This window comes from Marmota marmota, unplaced genomic scaffold (assembly GCF_001458135.2).
Source record: "Marmota marmota marmota unplaced genomic scaffold, marMar, whole genome shotgun sequence".
Taxonomy (NCBI): domain Eukaryota; kingdom Metazoa; phylum Chordata; class Mammalia; order Rodentia; family Sciuridae; genus Marmota; species Marmota marmota.
In genome coordinates this window covers 19,743,040-19,756,587 of record NW_026000082.1, presented here as the reverse complement: position 1 = coordinate 19,756,587, position 13,548 = coordinate 19,743,040, and the positions used below count along the sequence as shown (strand labels likewise).

Genomic DNA, 13,548 nt, shown 5'->3' with positions numbered 1-13,548 from the left:
GCGACCCCAAGCGTGAGACCCCGCCCCATTCTCGACCGCCGGAGTCGAGCCAGGAGACTAAACGGAAGTCTTCCGGCAGCTCAAGAGAGGGACGCGCGGCACGCTCTGCGTCATGGCTGCCGACAGTGACGATGGCGCAGCTTCAGCTCCAGAGGCCTCAGACGGTGAGCGACTTCCCAAGGGCCGCTCTAGAAGTTTATGTGCTCTCGGGGAGGGGAAGACCTCGGGCTGGTTGATAGAGACAGACCTTAACCTTCAGAAAAGTAACTCCTTTCTTCGGAAGCAGCCACGAGCTGCGCGCTCAGCTGCAAAGCTTGGGAGTGTTGGGAACGTAGGGCTGGTGGGGCCTGTCGGGAGATGTGGTCTGGATAGAACTCTTGTGATTTGTTTAAATGGGGCAAGTTACACGTGGTGGTCGAAAGGAAGTAGGACGTATTGAGAGCTCTGGTGTGGGCCAATATTTATCAGGCGATGGGGCATGCTAGGAACAGCTTGTGGCTGCGGGGGCCACCATAAGAACAGTAGTGAGGCGCCTTAAGTGAGTTTAAGGGAACTCATCCTCAAACCCTGCGAAATATTGACTAAAGGGAGCGGGAAAAGAAACCTCGAATACCTTGTTTACCTTTCTACTGATTTATGCTGAGGAGGACTTTCCCCAAATTCAGGGCACTGTCCATTCCAGTGAAGCACTTTGGACATAAAGGTTTAAGAGAAAAGCTAACATTGGAACCCAACCCCTATGGCTAGCTTGGTGTCTGTTCCCCTGGGAGCATGCACATTGATCACCATTCTTATACCCAGGTTGTATCAACAAATGCCCAAAATCTGGGGATGAGTTAATCCAGGTTCCTGTGGTGGATGTGCAAAGTGACAACTTCAAGGAGATGTGGCCATCCCTCTTGTTAGCCATAAAGACTGCTAGCTTTGTGGCTGTGGACACGGTATGAGATGGGAAACAGGGAGGACAGGTGGTTTTGAAGGGACTGGTACTGGGGGGCCACTCACAGCCCTTCCTTAATCTACCCATAGGAACTGAGTGGGCTTGGAGACAGAAAGAGTTTGCTGAATCAGTAAGTATTAAATCTTTAGTTCCAGCCCTGGCAGGAGGGGCAGATATCAACCCTGGAGTGTGTGGGGAGTCACAGTCCTGGATGGTTTGGTTCTTTCATGAAGTAATTCAGCCATAACTGCCCTCAAAACCAACCCCAAGGTGCATCGAGGAACGTTACAAGGCTGTGTGTCATGCTGCTAGGACCCGTTCTATCCTCTCCTTGGGCCTTGCTTGCTTCAAGCTGCAGCCTGACAAGGTAGGAGCTGTCTCACTCCTGTCCCAAGTTTGTGGCTGTTGGGAGGAGGGTTGAGTTGCAGGGGAACATCAGGTGTGAGGATTTCTTCTTCCAAATCTTGATATAACAGATATCTTTCTCTTTCAGGGTGAACACTCTTACCTGGTCCAGGTGTTCAATCTCACCCTGCTGTGCATGGAGGAATATGTTATAGAACCAAAGTCTGTGCAGTTCCTGGTGCAGCATGGCTTCAACTTTAATCGCCAGTATGCCCAAGGCATACCCTACCATAAGGGCAATGACAAGGTAGGACTTCAGCTTCCTTAACCTTGAGTCTGGCGCTCAAGTGACTTTATTTCTTCCTACCCTAGGGTAGATGCCGGAGAAGAATTTGCTTATGTGAGTATGGGAAATAACTAATGACAATATGGGAAAACAAGACAAATTAATACAAGGGTGGGTGACATCGGATTAGATAACAAGGGAAAATTTTCCAGGTGGGGAAACCTGGGATTAATGTCCTGTAGAGGAGTCTATCTGACCCCTTCCCTTCCACCTAGGGTAATGAGAGCCAGAGCCAGTCAGTACGGACACTGTTCCTGGAGATAATTCGGGCCCGTCGGCCCCTTGTGCTGCATAATGGCCTTATAGACTTGGTGTTCCTGTACCAGAACTTCTATGCACACCTGCCTGAAAGCCTGGGAACCTTCACTGCTGACCTTTGTGAGATGTTCCCGTCAGGCATTTATGATACCAAATATGCTGCTGAGTTTCATGCCCGCTTCACGGCCTCCTACTTAGAATATGCATTCCGGAAATGGTGAGGGAATGGTTGAGGGAAAGGGGTGGGGCCTAGTATGAGTCTGTTTCATTCACTTAAGATGTTTGTCAAGCACTTACCATGTGCTAGGCACTGTTTTAAGATTCAGCAGACAAAAATCCCTGTTCTCTTTGATCTAGTGGACCAATACCTTCTTGCACTTTTGTAGTGAGCGGGAAAATGGGAAGCAGCGGGCAGGTGGCAACCCACACCTTACCCTGGAGTTCTGCAGCTATCCTTCTAGCATGAGGGCTCATATTGACTATCGCTGCTGCATGACCCCTGCAACTCACCGTCCTCATCCCACCAGTATCTGTGACAACTTCTCGGTGAGACCACTTGCTCATTTCCTGGGGGAGGGGAAGTTCTGATATTTGAAACTCCTTTATATAAGCCCTCTTTCCTACCTCTAGGCCTATGGCTGGTGCCCCATGGGACCGCAGTGTCCTCGGTCCCATGATATTGATCTTATCATTGACACTGATGAGGCTGTGATAGAGGATAAGCGGCGGCGGCGACGACGTAGGGAAAAACGTAGAAGGGCTTTGTTGAGCCTGCCTGGGACACAGACCTCCGGGGAAGCTGAGGATGGTCCTCCCACAAAGCAAGTCCATGGGGACCTAAAGGCTGAGGAAATTGATCAGAAAGTGGCTGAGGTTGATAAAAAGGACCAGCCTGGCTCTGATCAAGATCACAAAAATGACTTGGAGAAGGAGCTTAAAGCAACAAGGTATGAAACTACTGACATGGCTACCTCAGAAGTGCCAGGGGGCCAAGCCAGTCTTAACCCAGTGCCTGGGGATGGATTGCACCGGGCTGGTTTTGATGCCTTTATGACAGGTTATGTGATGGCCTATGTGGGAGTGATCCAGGGACCACAGTCCTGCAGCTCTGAACCCTGGCTACCCGAATGTCACAACAAGGTATATCTGAGTGGCAAAGCTGTCCCCCTCACAGTGGCCAAGAGCCAGTTCTCTCGTTCCTCCAAAGCCCACAATCAGAAGATGAAGCTGGCTTGGGGCAGCAGCTGACCCAATTTATTCAGCCCAGGAAGAAAAGCTGAGAGTAGAAGGAGTTGTTTGGGTCTCTCTAGCCTGTGAATGTCACACTCAACTACACAGAGTTAAGGTGGGAGAGCCTAACAGATACTGGCTGCATTGCCCCTGGACCTTTTCCTTTACCCCAGAGGCTGAGGTATGAGGGTACAAGTAAGAAGGCTGACCAGCACCTGCAACACCAACTTTATTTTTAAATCTGAAAGTGTCTTGGAAGAGTTTTACCAAAAAATCAACAGAAACGAGTTATGAAAATATTTGACCAACTTCATTCTTTGGTTATTTCTTATTGCGGCTCTGTAAGGACAGACTGTTCCCGAAGCTCCAGCTATAGCAGGAAGGGAAAAAAAATCAGTCCAAGTATAAACCATTTAACCAACTGGGTGTTTATCACCTGTTGATAACATAGAGCAGGCCCTAGGGCCTACAAAACCAGCCCCACTCCCAACCACAAGGTTGAAAGTCTTAATGAGGCAGAACATTAAGACTCCTTTATAAATATGAAAATAGATTAGTCAACTGGAAAAGTTCTTTGAATGGGTTAGCTAAGAGCCATGACCACCACACTACCTTGCCCTCCCCCTGCATAGAAACGTAGTGATGTGGTCTGACCATGCAGTAAGTGCAAACAGCAATTATTCAAGTGTCTTAGACATACTGGCAAGAAGCACCCCAGTCTTCAGCCCTTTATCATTTCCTGGTCAGCTCCAAGTTCCATCCGGTAGCTTATATGCCCCCAAAAAAGGCAACATAGATTTGGGATGGTAGAAGAACCAGGGTAATACCGCCTGCCAGCTCAACCTACAACTAAGAGTTCTCTGGTCCTGTCTGGGGAATTATACTTGGGTCAGGTAGAAACTAGAGCTCCTTGCTTAACATCACCAGTTGGCCCTAACTAGGAAGGCCTCTCACTGCTGCCTTCCCTCTCATGCAGCCATTGGGTAAATAGGAACCCAAAAGTTTAGCCTGGCTTGACCTGCTCACCAGGCTCCAGGGATGAGTGGAGGATGTGCACCAAGGGGTCCCTATGGCTTCAACTGAAGGTCCATCCCCAAGGTAAGACAGGGACTAAACCCCCTTACCCATCCTGTTCTCCCTGGACTTGCAGTCCTATGCTCGAGATAGATTAGGGGACTGCAGCCAAGTTTCTTGGCTTGCCTTCTTCTACCTCCATTTCCTCAGAGGCACTTCTGCAATATGGGCTTGTCTCCTGGGGCTTGGGCCCAAAACCGTTTTCTTCCTGGGGAGTAGAGCAGTCCATGGCCTCATGGGCTGGAGCAGCTGCCCGGAATGGCGGGATCTCTCTTACCCTGTACTTGAGACTACTGAGTCTTGGTGGGGGCCCATCAGATAGTGATTCTTCATGGCACACAAATGGACAGGCCTCCTGATGCAAGAACTCTGGTGAACCAGGCAAAGAGCGCCATCGGCGAGCAGGTGGGGCCAAGGGCTCTTGCCAGTCAGCTAGGGGTGTAGTTCTAGGCCCTGGTGCATCCAGGTCAAATACCAGGGAGATTACAGACTTGCTGGGTAGGTCAAAGAGCTTGATCTTGCCGCCCTTGAGGTCCTGACGAGCACTGAAAGGGTTGACTTTGGGGGTACGGGTAGCACCATCTCTTGGTGGCTGGTAATAGGGGTCCAAGACACTCACTGTACGTGGGGGTTTACGAGAAAAGATGTCTGACTGGCTTCGAGACAGCCAAATAGTACGTCTTGGACGTGGTGACTTGTGGGGGATCTTGTCATCCAGTGAGCTCAGCCTCTTCCCCGAAGGCACTTTCTCTAAGGGTCCTAAAGAACAGTGAGTCAGGTCTGGGTTATTCTCAGTAGTCATAATCAACAAAAGTACCACTTCATTAGTGTTTTCACTCAGGAAAGCAAAGTAGGATCTGATGTCCCATTTCATCAATGAGGAAACACTCAGAAGGAAAGCAGTAAGTCAAGTCACAACTCTTTAATAAAAAAGAGTCCAGTACTTTTTCCCCCGTGATCTCCTGCCCCTCTTCCTTCTAGACCCAAGTTCTTGCAATCACAGCCCTGGGGGGTAGATCCCATAGACTAATTTCTTCTGTTGGGGTCAAGTTGGATTGTCTATGATCTCTTACCCTTTGCTGTGGGTTGCAGCTTCTTGTCCCTCTCCAGCTCTTCTTCCTGTAGGCGGTTCATAATTTCCTCCAGGGTCTTCTCAATCTCCACAAAGGATGGACGCAGTTTGGGGTCCATCTGTAGGCATCCACACCAGCCATGAGCTCCGCCCTCCTCCCACTCCACAGGTGGAATTTGAATGTGTTTCTAGCATCTTTTAAGAGGCAGATGTGCAGCTTTTTTGAGATTTTCCCGAGGCCCTAGGCCATGAGAATGATTCCCAGGGATAAGGCAGGAAAGATGCTACTGTCATTATCTTTTACTATCTTAGTTCTTTTTTTGTGTGTGTGTCTTATCCCCTTGTTTGGAATACAACCCTCCAAAAGTGTACGCTCACATTGGTTTCTTCTGTTTTTCTTGAGTTCTGATACTGATCTATTTTGGGGAATTACATGAACAAAGCCTAGCTACTCTTTTGTCCTAACAGATCTAGCCTGGGTATCTAGCTATATAAAACGAAGGCCAACAAGCATTTCCTCCATGTGCCTCAGAACAAGCGTAACCCATAGTCCAACAATAAAACCTGACCAAAGTTCTTTCAATACCCAAATGCAAGGAGTGGTAGGTCTGCCCTGCAAGCTGAGGATTATTGGGTAATACAAAGCTGTTTTTATCTTCCTTTGGTCCAGGGCTCTGGAGACCCTGGCCAGGCCCAGAAGAGGAAGTGCAGTTGGTGTTATACATCCAGTGAAAATGTGTCCCCTCATGAGGCTAATCAGCTGCCTCTCCCTATGGTCTTAACCAGGTGGAAAAGGATTCAGACAGCCCCTGACCAAAGCCACAGGGAGAAAGACACTCACATTACAGCAGTTGAAGGTGAGCTGCAGAAAGTCTGGGGGACAGTCTCCCACCATGTGCTGGAAAGCGTCATAGTCCAGCCCGAAATTCTGTGGATGGGTATGGTGGGGTGGGTACAGGGACATGGGTAGACAGGTCATTAATCCCCCACCCATCCTGGCCTGTTCAAAAGAGGAGGCTGGGAGCTGCCTCTCAGAAGTAGCCACAGAATGAGTACCAGCAACTCCACCCCAAGGACAAAATAGTTCTATAGGCTCAAACCAGCCCCGTCCCAGTGGCACTGGGCCCCAAGCCTGTAGCTCACCTCTGTGCGGGGAAGATAGTCTGGATCAGCCTGGATGCGGGCGATGATTTCGCAGAGGATGATACCATAAGAGAACACATCTGCCTGGTGGGTAATCAGACTTCAGTTGCCCTCTCAATGATGAGAAGATAGGGGTATCTTCCCCCATGTCTTAAAAGCCCAGACCTAGGACTTATAGCCCATATAAATCATTCACTGGGCAATTGCCAGATGCCATCGCTGCTTTTGGCAAAAAGAATGTTCCTTAACCTGAACATAAAGGTTGACCCTTAGTACCTTCTGCTAAAAGTGGATTCTAAAGAGAACTAGGTCTCCAGATCCTCCAGACTTACCTTCTCATTATAGGGCTCATCTCGGAGAACCTCGGGTGCCATCCAGAAGGGTGATCCCACCACAGCCAGCTTCTCATTTCCCATGCTGTGGGGTGAGATTATAAGGAAAATGAATTCACCACTGCCTGGCACACTGGAAATTTTCTGAATGTTGGAAATTCTTATTTCCCATGGATGGGTACAGAGTAGGACTGACTGAAGTCAGTCACTGAACTATTGTGATCAAGTCCTAGCCTCCAGGGAGGAACCTGGATTTTCCCCTAACAATCTCCTCTGCAGCCCTAGCATCCATTAGGACTACTCACCTGGCATCAGGAATCTTCTCAGCTAGGCCAAAGTCAGCCACCACTGCAGAATAACCATTCTCATCTCTCTTTATCAGGCAGTTCTAGAGGTCCCAAAGAAAAGAAGATGGCTCACAAGTGGGAATTAGCCAGCTATAGAGTTATCACCTATGCCTCCCTAGTATAGGGCTTCTCGGTGAACTACATTCTACACTGACTGACTTCAAGTGGTCAGAAATGGAGGCTTTAAGACAGCCATAAGAGATGAGTCAGCTCTGGAACTTCAGTGGCTACCCTAGGTGTCACTTCAGTCTCTAAACTCAAATATTTACCCTTGCTTTTTATGTTCTTAGCCAGAGATATCTCAATAAACAAAACAGAAACCCTTGTCCTCTTGAAGCTGATAGTGTAGGACAGACTATCAGGTCCTTGGCCTCCCTTCCTCTTTTCTCAGAGTGCACAGACCCTAGTCCCAGGCCTTAACTTGCCAAGTGAGGTAAACTAGGACAAGTACTCTAGCCTACACTAACTTTCACTGCCCACCAATTACAAGTGACTTCATTTCCTGGGATGAAAAGTTTGATCTGGCTGGGGGTATAGCTCAGTTGCAGAGTGTGTGCTTAGCATGTGTGAGGCCCTCAGTTTGATCCCTAGCACTGCAAAAAGAGATCTGGCTCCTCCAATTGGCCTACCTCTACCTGACACCTCGCTGCTCCTGGAATCCCTATGCATTCCCCCATCCAATTTGTCTTAAACAAGTCTGACTTCAAGATTGAACAAGCCCTCCAAACCTTTGCCTTTGCTTAAACCATTCCCTTTCATTTGGGATGGTCTGAATTCATTCTTTCTCATGTAGTGCTGGGATCAAACCTGGGGTCCCATGTGTGCTAATCATGCACTCTACCACTGAGCCACACCCCCCACATCCTCATCCAGTTCTCCCTTTTACCTAAGAAATTTTTATGTCTTTTCAGGCAAATTGCTCTTAAGTCCTCACCTTTATATCTCCCTCTTTTCTCAACTTCTTTGGCTCCTGTATGCTATTTCCTCTTACAGTCTAGCAGAGGTTATGAACACCTCAGGAGCAGATTCTGGTTTGGTCCTTTTTTCCTCCCCATATTTAATTCATAAGTCAGACTAAGGATATGTTCACTGAACAAATGCTGTTATCTGCAGAGAAAGTGTATCCAAATGACCTATAAACAAACATAAAGCAGCAACCAGCTCTCCCCAAATAGCTGCATTCAAAATAACCCTAAGCCACTTTGGCTTAGGAGGTATTCTCACCCCACCCCTTCCTCCAGAGGCAGCAGAGATCAGGAATCCTTGGCTTACGGAAACTTTTCTGGGGCCAGTAAGGCCCGATCTGACCAAGACCAGCCCCCTTTCCCTTGCCAACCTTGTTGTCTAGTTGCCAAGACATTGTCAAGTCACCTCTTGCTTACTCAGCATCAAGTACACATTAATTATTCTGGCCTTGATGTGATTACACCATTCTTCCTCAAGCTGGAAGGAGCCTGTGATTTCACCACACTTCCTACCCTGGATCCCAAGTACATATACATCGTCTGGCTTCCAAGAAGGACTGTCCTTGTGCTTGTCCTGGCTTTGACCCTCCCATCAGTCCTGCCGAATCAGCATCCCAACTCCCTGACTTGATAAGAAATGGGCCCTATGCCAGTCTGCATTAGCCAAAACCATGGGTAAAGGGCACTATCCTATCATGTCTCTTTTCCTTTCTCCTATTTCACCAACAACTTAGACTCTTTGTCTCTAAGACTTGGACTAAAGTCCTATTTACTATTAGAAACAACCCTATTAAAGCCAGCTTGGGAGCAGCAGGATAGGAATAGAATGTGGCCATAGTATACCACCCTTGTCAATGCTGTTCGGTTTCTACCCCATATTCATATTCATAGAGGCCTGTTCACTTTCTGCAAATCACCCATCTAGTAGAAAGTGACTTCTGAGTAGCATCTCCAGAAGCAGCTAAGAAATGGCTAAGGCAGGAATGATCATTGACCTACAGTGTGGGTTAAGGTTGCACAGCCTAGTGTTCCTAGAGTGGGAATGGACCGCCACTTCTCTTAAGGTTTCTCCATAGCCAGTAGTTGGTCATTGGAACCAAAAAAAAAAAAAGTCAAATAGTCTATATCTGAGGTGATAAGAAAAATGAGGAGCCCTGACCAGGATTAGCTTCAAGTTTCCCAAAAACCCCGAGCCTGCCCTTTAAGAAATCTAAGCTAAATCAGCCATAGAGGTGCATGCCTGTCTTCCTAGTGACTCAGGAGGCTGAGAGGCCTCAGCAACTGAGACACTGCCTCAACAAAAGGACCAGGAATATAGTTCAGTGGTAAAGCATTCCTACCCAGTACCAAAACAAACAAAACACTAAGCTAGTCAGGTTTAGATTGCGACACTTTTTTTTTTACACTCAGTGGCTTCTGCTGGAAATATTCTCATTGAAGATCCCAGTGAGTTCCCTAACAGCTCAATAGACAAAAATAGTTCTTAGGTTATTTGGTCTTTCTGTTCATGCCACAGCTAATTACTTTCTTCATCTGTGTATGATTCAAGAATTGTGTTAGTATTGGGTATGTACAGAATATGGCAGTCAGAGCCATGCAGCTAAGACTACCTAGTTGGAGACTATTCCCACAACTTTTTTATTCTCAACTGGCTTCTATGATTCTACAGTTTTGGGTTCCCTTCTCTACCTTTGGCTACTCTGCAGACTTCAATGGAGGCTCTTCTTCCCATCCCATAGATGATGCTTTCAAGAGTACTGTCTTGGACCTATATGCTCTTCTGGTACTCCATTTCTAATTACCACCTCTGTGCTGATGACTCAAATGTATATACTGAGCCCTAGCCCCCCACTTTTTTTTGGTAAGTTGCATATCTAATCTTCTGGACATCTCCTGGATTACTCATATTGAACTCCATTCATACAAACCTGAACTCATCCCCCCCCCCAAAAAAAACCCAATATTTTACTTAGAAAACTATTTTTTTATGTTCGTTTTGTTTTTTAGTTTTGTATACGTGCACACATGTGTTGGTAATTGAACCCAGGACCTCAAGCATGCTAAGCACAGGCTCTACCACTGAGTTACACCCACAAGCCCCTAGCTTTTATTTTTATGTCTTTTGGTATTGCCACTTTCTACCCAGTTTACTAAACTAGAAACCTGGAATTCATCCTAGACTTTTTACTCTTATTTCCATCAATTTTAACTTCTAAACATTTTCAAACTGGTCCCTTTTTTTTTATTCCTATTACTGTTGCCCTAGTTGAGGGCCTTATCATTCTTCCTCTGAATGTTTCAATACTGTGCTAACTGGTCTGTGTGCTTCCAGAGTTGGCCTCCCATAACTCATCTTCCTCATTTCTGCCAGCATTATCTTACTGAAATGTGAACCTGTGTTCTATTTAATAGCAGATAATGACATGTTCCATTGGTATGAAATGTCCAGAACAAGCAAATCTGTAGAAATAAAAAATAGATTAGTGGTTGCCAAGAGCTAAAAAGAGAGAGAAATAGGGTGAAGTTTCTTTTTGAGGTGATGAAAAGGCTCTATAATTGGATAGTGGTATGGGTGAATATATTAAAAACCTCTGAAATGTATACCTTAAATTTGGTGCATTATATATTTTTAATTAATATTTGTTTTTAGTTGTAGATGGATACAATACCTTTAATTATTTATTTTTATGTGGTGCTGAGGATTGAACCCAGTGCCTCACACATGCGAGACAAGCACTCTACCACTGAGCCACAATCTCAGCCTGCATTATATCTTAATAAAGCTGTTATTTTAAAAAAGCTGGCCATGATTCTTCCTTTCCTATCTACAAAATAACATCCAAGTTAGATAGTCTGATATAGTCAGACTTTTCTGTCAACCTAATCCTCTGCCACTCCAACTTCACAGTGAAAATCACATTTTTTATACTATTCCTTTCATCTGATCTGGAATACTATTCATTCTCTACCATATACTTATTAAGGAGAATTCATTTTCAAAATTCAGCTCAGGCATCATCTCTTCTGAGAAGACTTCTCTGCACCTGAAGGTTAAATATCCTTTCCTCAAAGCATCCTATTCTTATTTCTCCTCTCTTAACATTTGCCACATTATAATGAAAATGTCTATGTTTCTATAGTACCTTACCCAACTAGACTGTAAGTTTAGGAAAGTGGGGATGTCTTAGGAGGGAAGTGGACTACAAAATACTTTCTAACCCCTCAGGTAAGTGAATGATTGCCCAGTTCTCTACATGGTACATTTTTCACAGGTATAATACCATTGTTTTTTCAAAACAACACTATCAGAAAGACAGATCTGAGATTTTTAAGTTTAATGAGAAAAGTGAGGCTTTTAAAAAGTAAAGACCTCAATCGCCTGATTCTAAGAGGGTCTCTCCTAATTCTTTGGCCTCTCCAGAGGGTCAGGTTTAAAAGCTTTCTGCTGGAGACAGCAAGTCCATGGCAGGAGCAATGTATACTTATGAAAGCAGCAGGAACTAGGGTCTATGACAAAGGGATACTGTTTGTGGAGGCAATGTCATAAGGCCGCTTACTTGGGAACCTAGTCCCTACCTCCAATGTTGGCTAATTTCAGGACATCTAGTATAATGCTTGCATTTCTGACTCAACTGTGGCTACAAAATATGACACTCAATTAGACTAAGGAGCCAGCCCAATTTTTAGGCTGTTTGGTATGCAATACACAAAAAGAAGACTTCTGAATGAAGTAATTTTGCCTAGAAAAGCACATGTATAAGAGGCCCAGCCAGAGTCCCCTGAGGTGAGAGGTAACCTTTTTAGGTTCAAAAAGTAGCACAAACACTGCTGATGCATGGTGCCAGTTCCCCTTAGTATAATACATCACATTGCATCAGAGTGGCTTACAGATTTGCCTTTTCAAGGACAGGGAATGATCCCACTCATCTCTATATCTTTTACCTAGCACAGGCACACAGAAAAAAATCCTGGTAAAAGTTTGTTAAATGAAAGTTTGGCCAGATGATCTGGGCCACTATCAAAAAGCATGTGCCAAGTGCATATACTAATCATGTATTCAACTCTCCATAATAGGGACTGAGCTGACAAGGGGATCAAAAGTGTGGCCAGGAGTGCATTTTTTGGAAACCTACACAAAATTTTCAGAACTGGGCCAGAGTAGACATTTGAGAGAAATTCCTGAGGTGTCCTGGAATTGGCATTGAATAACACCACCCAGAGAGGAGAAATACCAAGAATATGTGCAGTGTTAGCTTTAGGTAACAACAATTAAAAAAAAAAAAAAAAAGTAGAGGATAGGAAAAGCAGAATACAACAGACACTAGTATGGCAATATGTAAATCAATGGATGTGTAACTGATGTGATTCTGCAATCTGTATACAGGGTAAAAATGGGAGTTCATAACCCACTTGAATCAAAGTGTGAAATATGATATATCAAGAACTATGTAATGTTTTGAACAACCAACAATAAAAATTAAAAAAAAAAAAAAAGGTTCTCAGTATGCCATCACCTCTCTCCTCACCTCAGCATACTCCACAAACCCAGCTATGACCAGATGAAAAAAGAATTTATTTTATATATCAAGAAAGGTTAAGTGGTTCTTTTCACAGCAAAGGCAAATCAGAGAATGAACTGCCCTCCTAAACACCTCAGGAATTTCTGTAGTCCAAGTCTCTTAGGTCTCTTAGGTTATCTGCTTTAAGTGGGTGCAGTGACATATGCCTGTAATCCCATCAATTCAGAAGATAGGCTGAAGCAAGTTCAGCAACTTAGCAAGACTGTGTCTCAAAAAAATAAAGAGCTGGGGATGCAGCTCAGTGGCAGAGCGACCCTGGGTACAATCTCTGGTACTGAAAAAAAAAATTCTGTTTTGCTGTAATATGTTCCATCTCTTGCCCTCCATCACACCATATGATCCTATATCTTTACCCCTGGTGCCTGTGTAATGAATGATCTGCTCTGACATCTATCCCCCTGATTAGACTTAAGAGCTCATGGAAGTTACAAGACTGAATTTCAGTCATTTCTATGTCCCCCAAACTGTGTCCTCTGATAGCACAGTATAAATGGTTCCCTGAAACTGTTGATAATTCTCATTATAAAAAGTAACTCCATCCAGGCATGGTGGTGCATGCCTGAAATCCCAGCAGTTCAAGAAGCTGAAGCAGGAGGATTGCAAGTTCAAAGACAGCCTCAACACTTAGCGAGGTACTGAGCAATTTAGCAAGACCCTATCTCTAAATATTAAAAAGGGTTCAGTGGTTAAGCACCCATGGGTTCAATCCCTGGTACAAAACAAACAAACAAACAAACAAACAAACAAAAAACCCAACTCCAAGATGTCCTAAAATCCCTCCAGCATTCATATTTGTTCTTTTTTCTGTCTTTTATTTTTTGTGGTGCTGGAGATTGACCCCAGAGCCTCAGGCATGCTAGGCAAGTGCTCTAACATTGAACTGCATCACAGACCCTTTTTTTTTTTTTTTTTTTTC

General features: G+C 45.1%; 2 protein-coding genes across 3 annotated transcripts in view; one reads left to right on the top strand and one right to left on the bottom strand.

Annotated features, from left to right (window-relative positions):
- Positions 1–27: 27 nt before the first annotated feature.
- Positions 28–3,432, top strand: Toe1 (target of EGR1, exonuclease). Of its 2 annotated transcripts, XM_015485081.2 has the most exons (9): positions 28–164; positions 802–941; positions 1,030–1,070; positions 1,211–1,307; positions 1,434–1,592; positions 1,847–2,106; positions 2,276–2,435; positions 2,520–2,836; positions 2,947–3,432. In XM_015485081.2, the coding sequence occupies exons 1-9, from the start codon at positions 113–115 to the stop codon at positions 2,999–3,001; spliced, it is 1,281 nt and encodes a 426-aa protein (XP_015340567.1). In that variant the 5' UTR covers positions 28–112; the 3' UTR covers positions 3,002–3,432. The 2 variants fall into 2 exon arrangements, with proteins under 2 accessions (XP_015340567.1, XP_015340566.1); XM_015485080.2 differs by having other exon boundaries at positions 2,520–3,432.
- Tesk2 (testis associated actin remodelling kinase 2) overlaps positions 3,332–13,548 on the bottom strand; it is a 15,790-nt gene continuing 5,573 nt past the window's right edge. Inside the window, exons 3-9 of the mRNA XM_048815484.1 lie at positions 7,046–7,128; positions 6,741–6,825; positions 6,409–6,492; positions 6,107–6,193; positions 5,267–5,384; positions 4,471–4,952; positions 3,332–3,489 (exon numbers count right to left, since the gene is read on the bottom strand). Of these exons, the coding sequence (XP_048671441.1) occupies positions 3,448–3,489; positions 4,471–4,952; positions 5,267–5,384; positions 6,107–6,193; positions 6,409–6,492; positions 6,741–6,824 (897 nt within the window). The 5' untranslated portion in view covers position 6,825; positions 7,046–7,128 and the 3' untranslated portion in view covers positions 3,332–3,447. The remainder of the gene's footprint in view (positions 3,490–4,470; positions 4,953–5,266; positions 5,385–6,106; positions 6,194–6,408; positions 6,493–6,740; positions 6,826–7,045; positions 7,129–13,548) is intronic.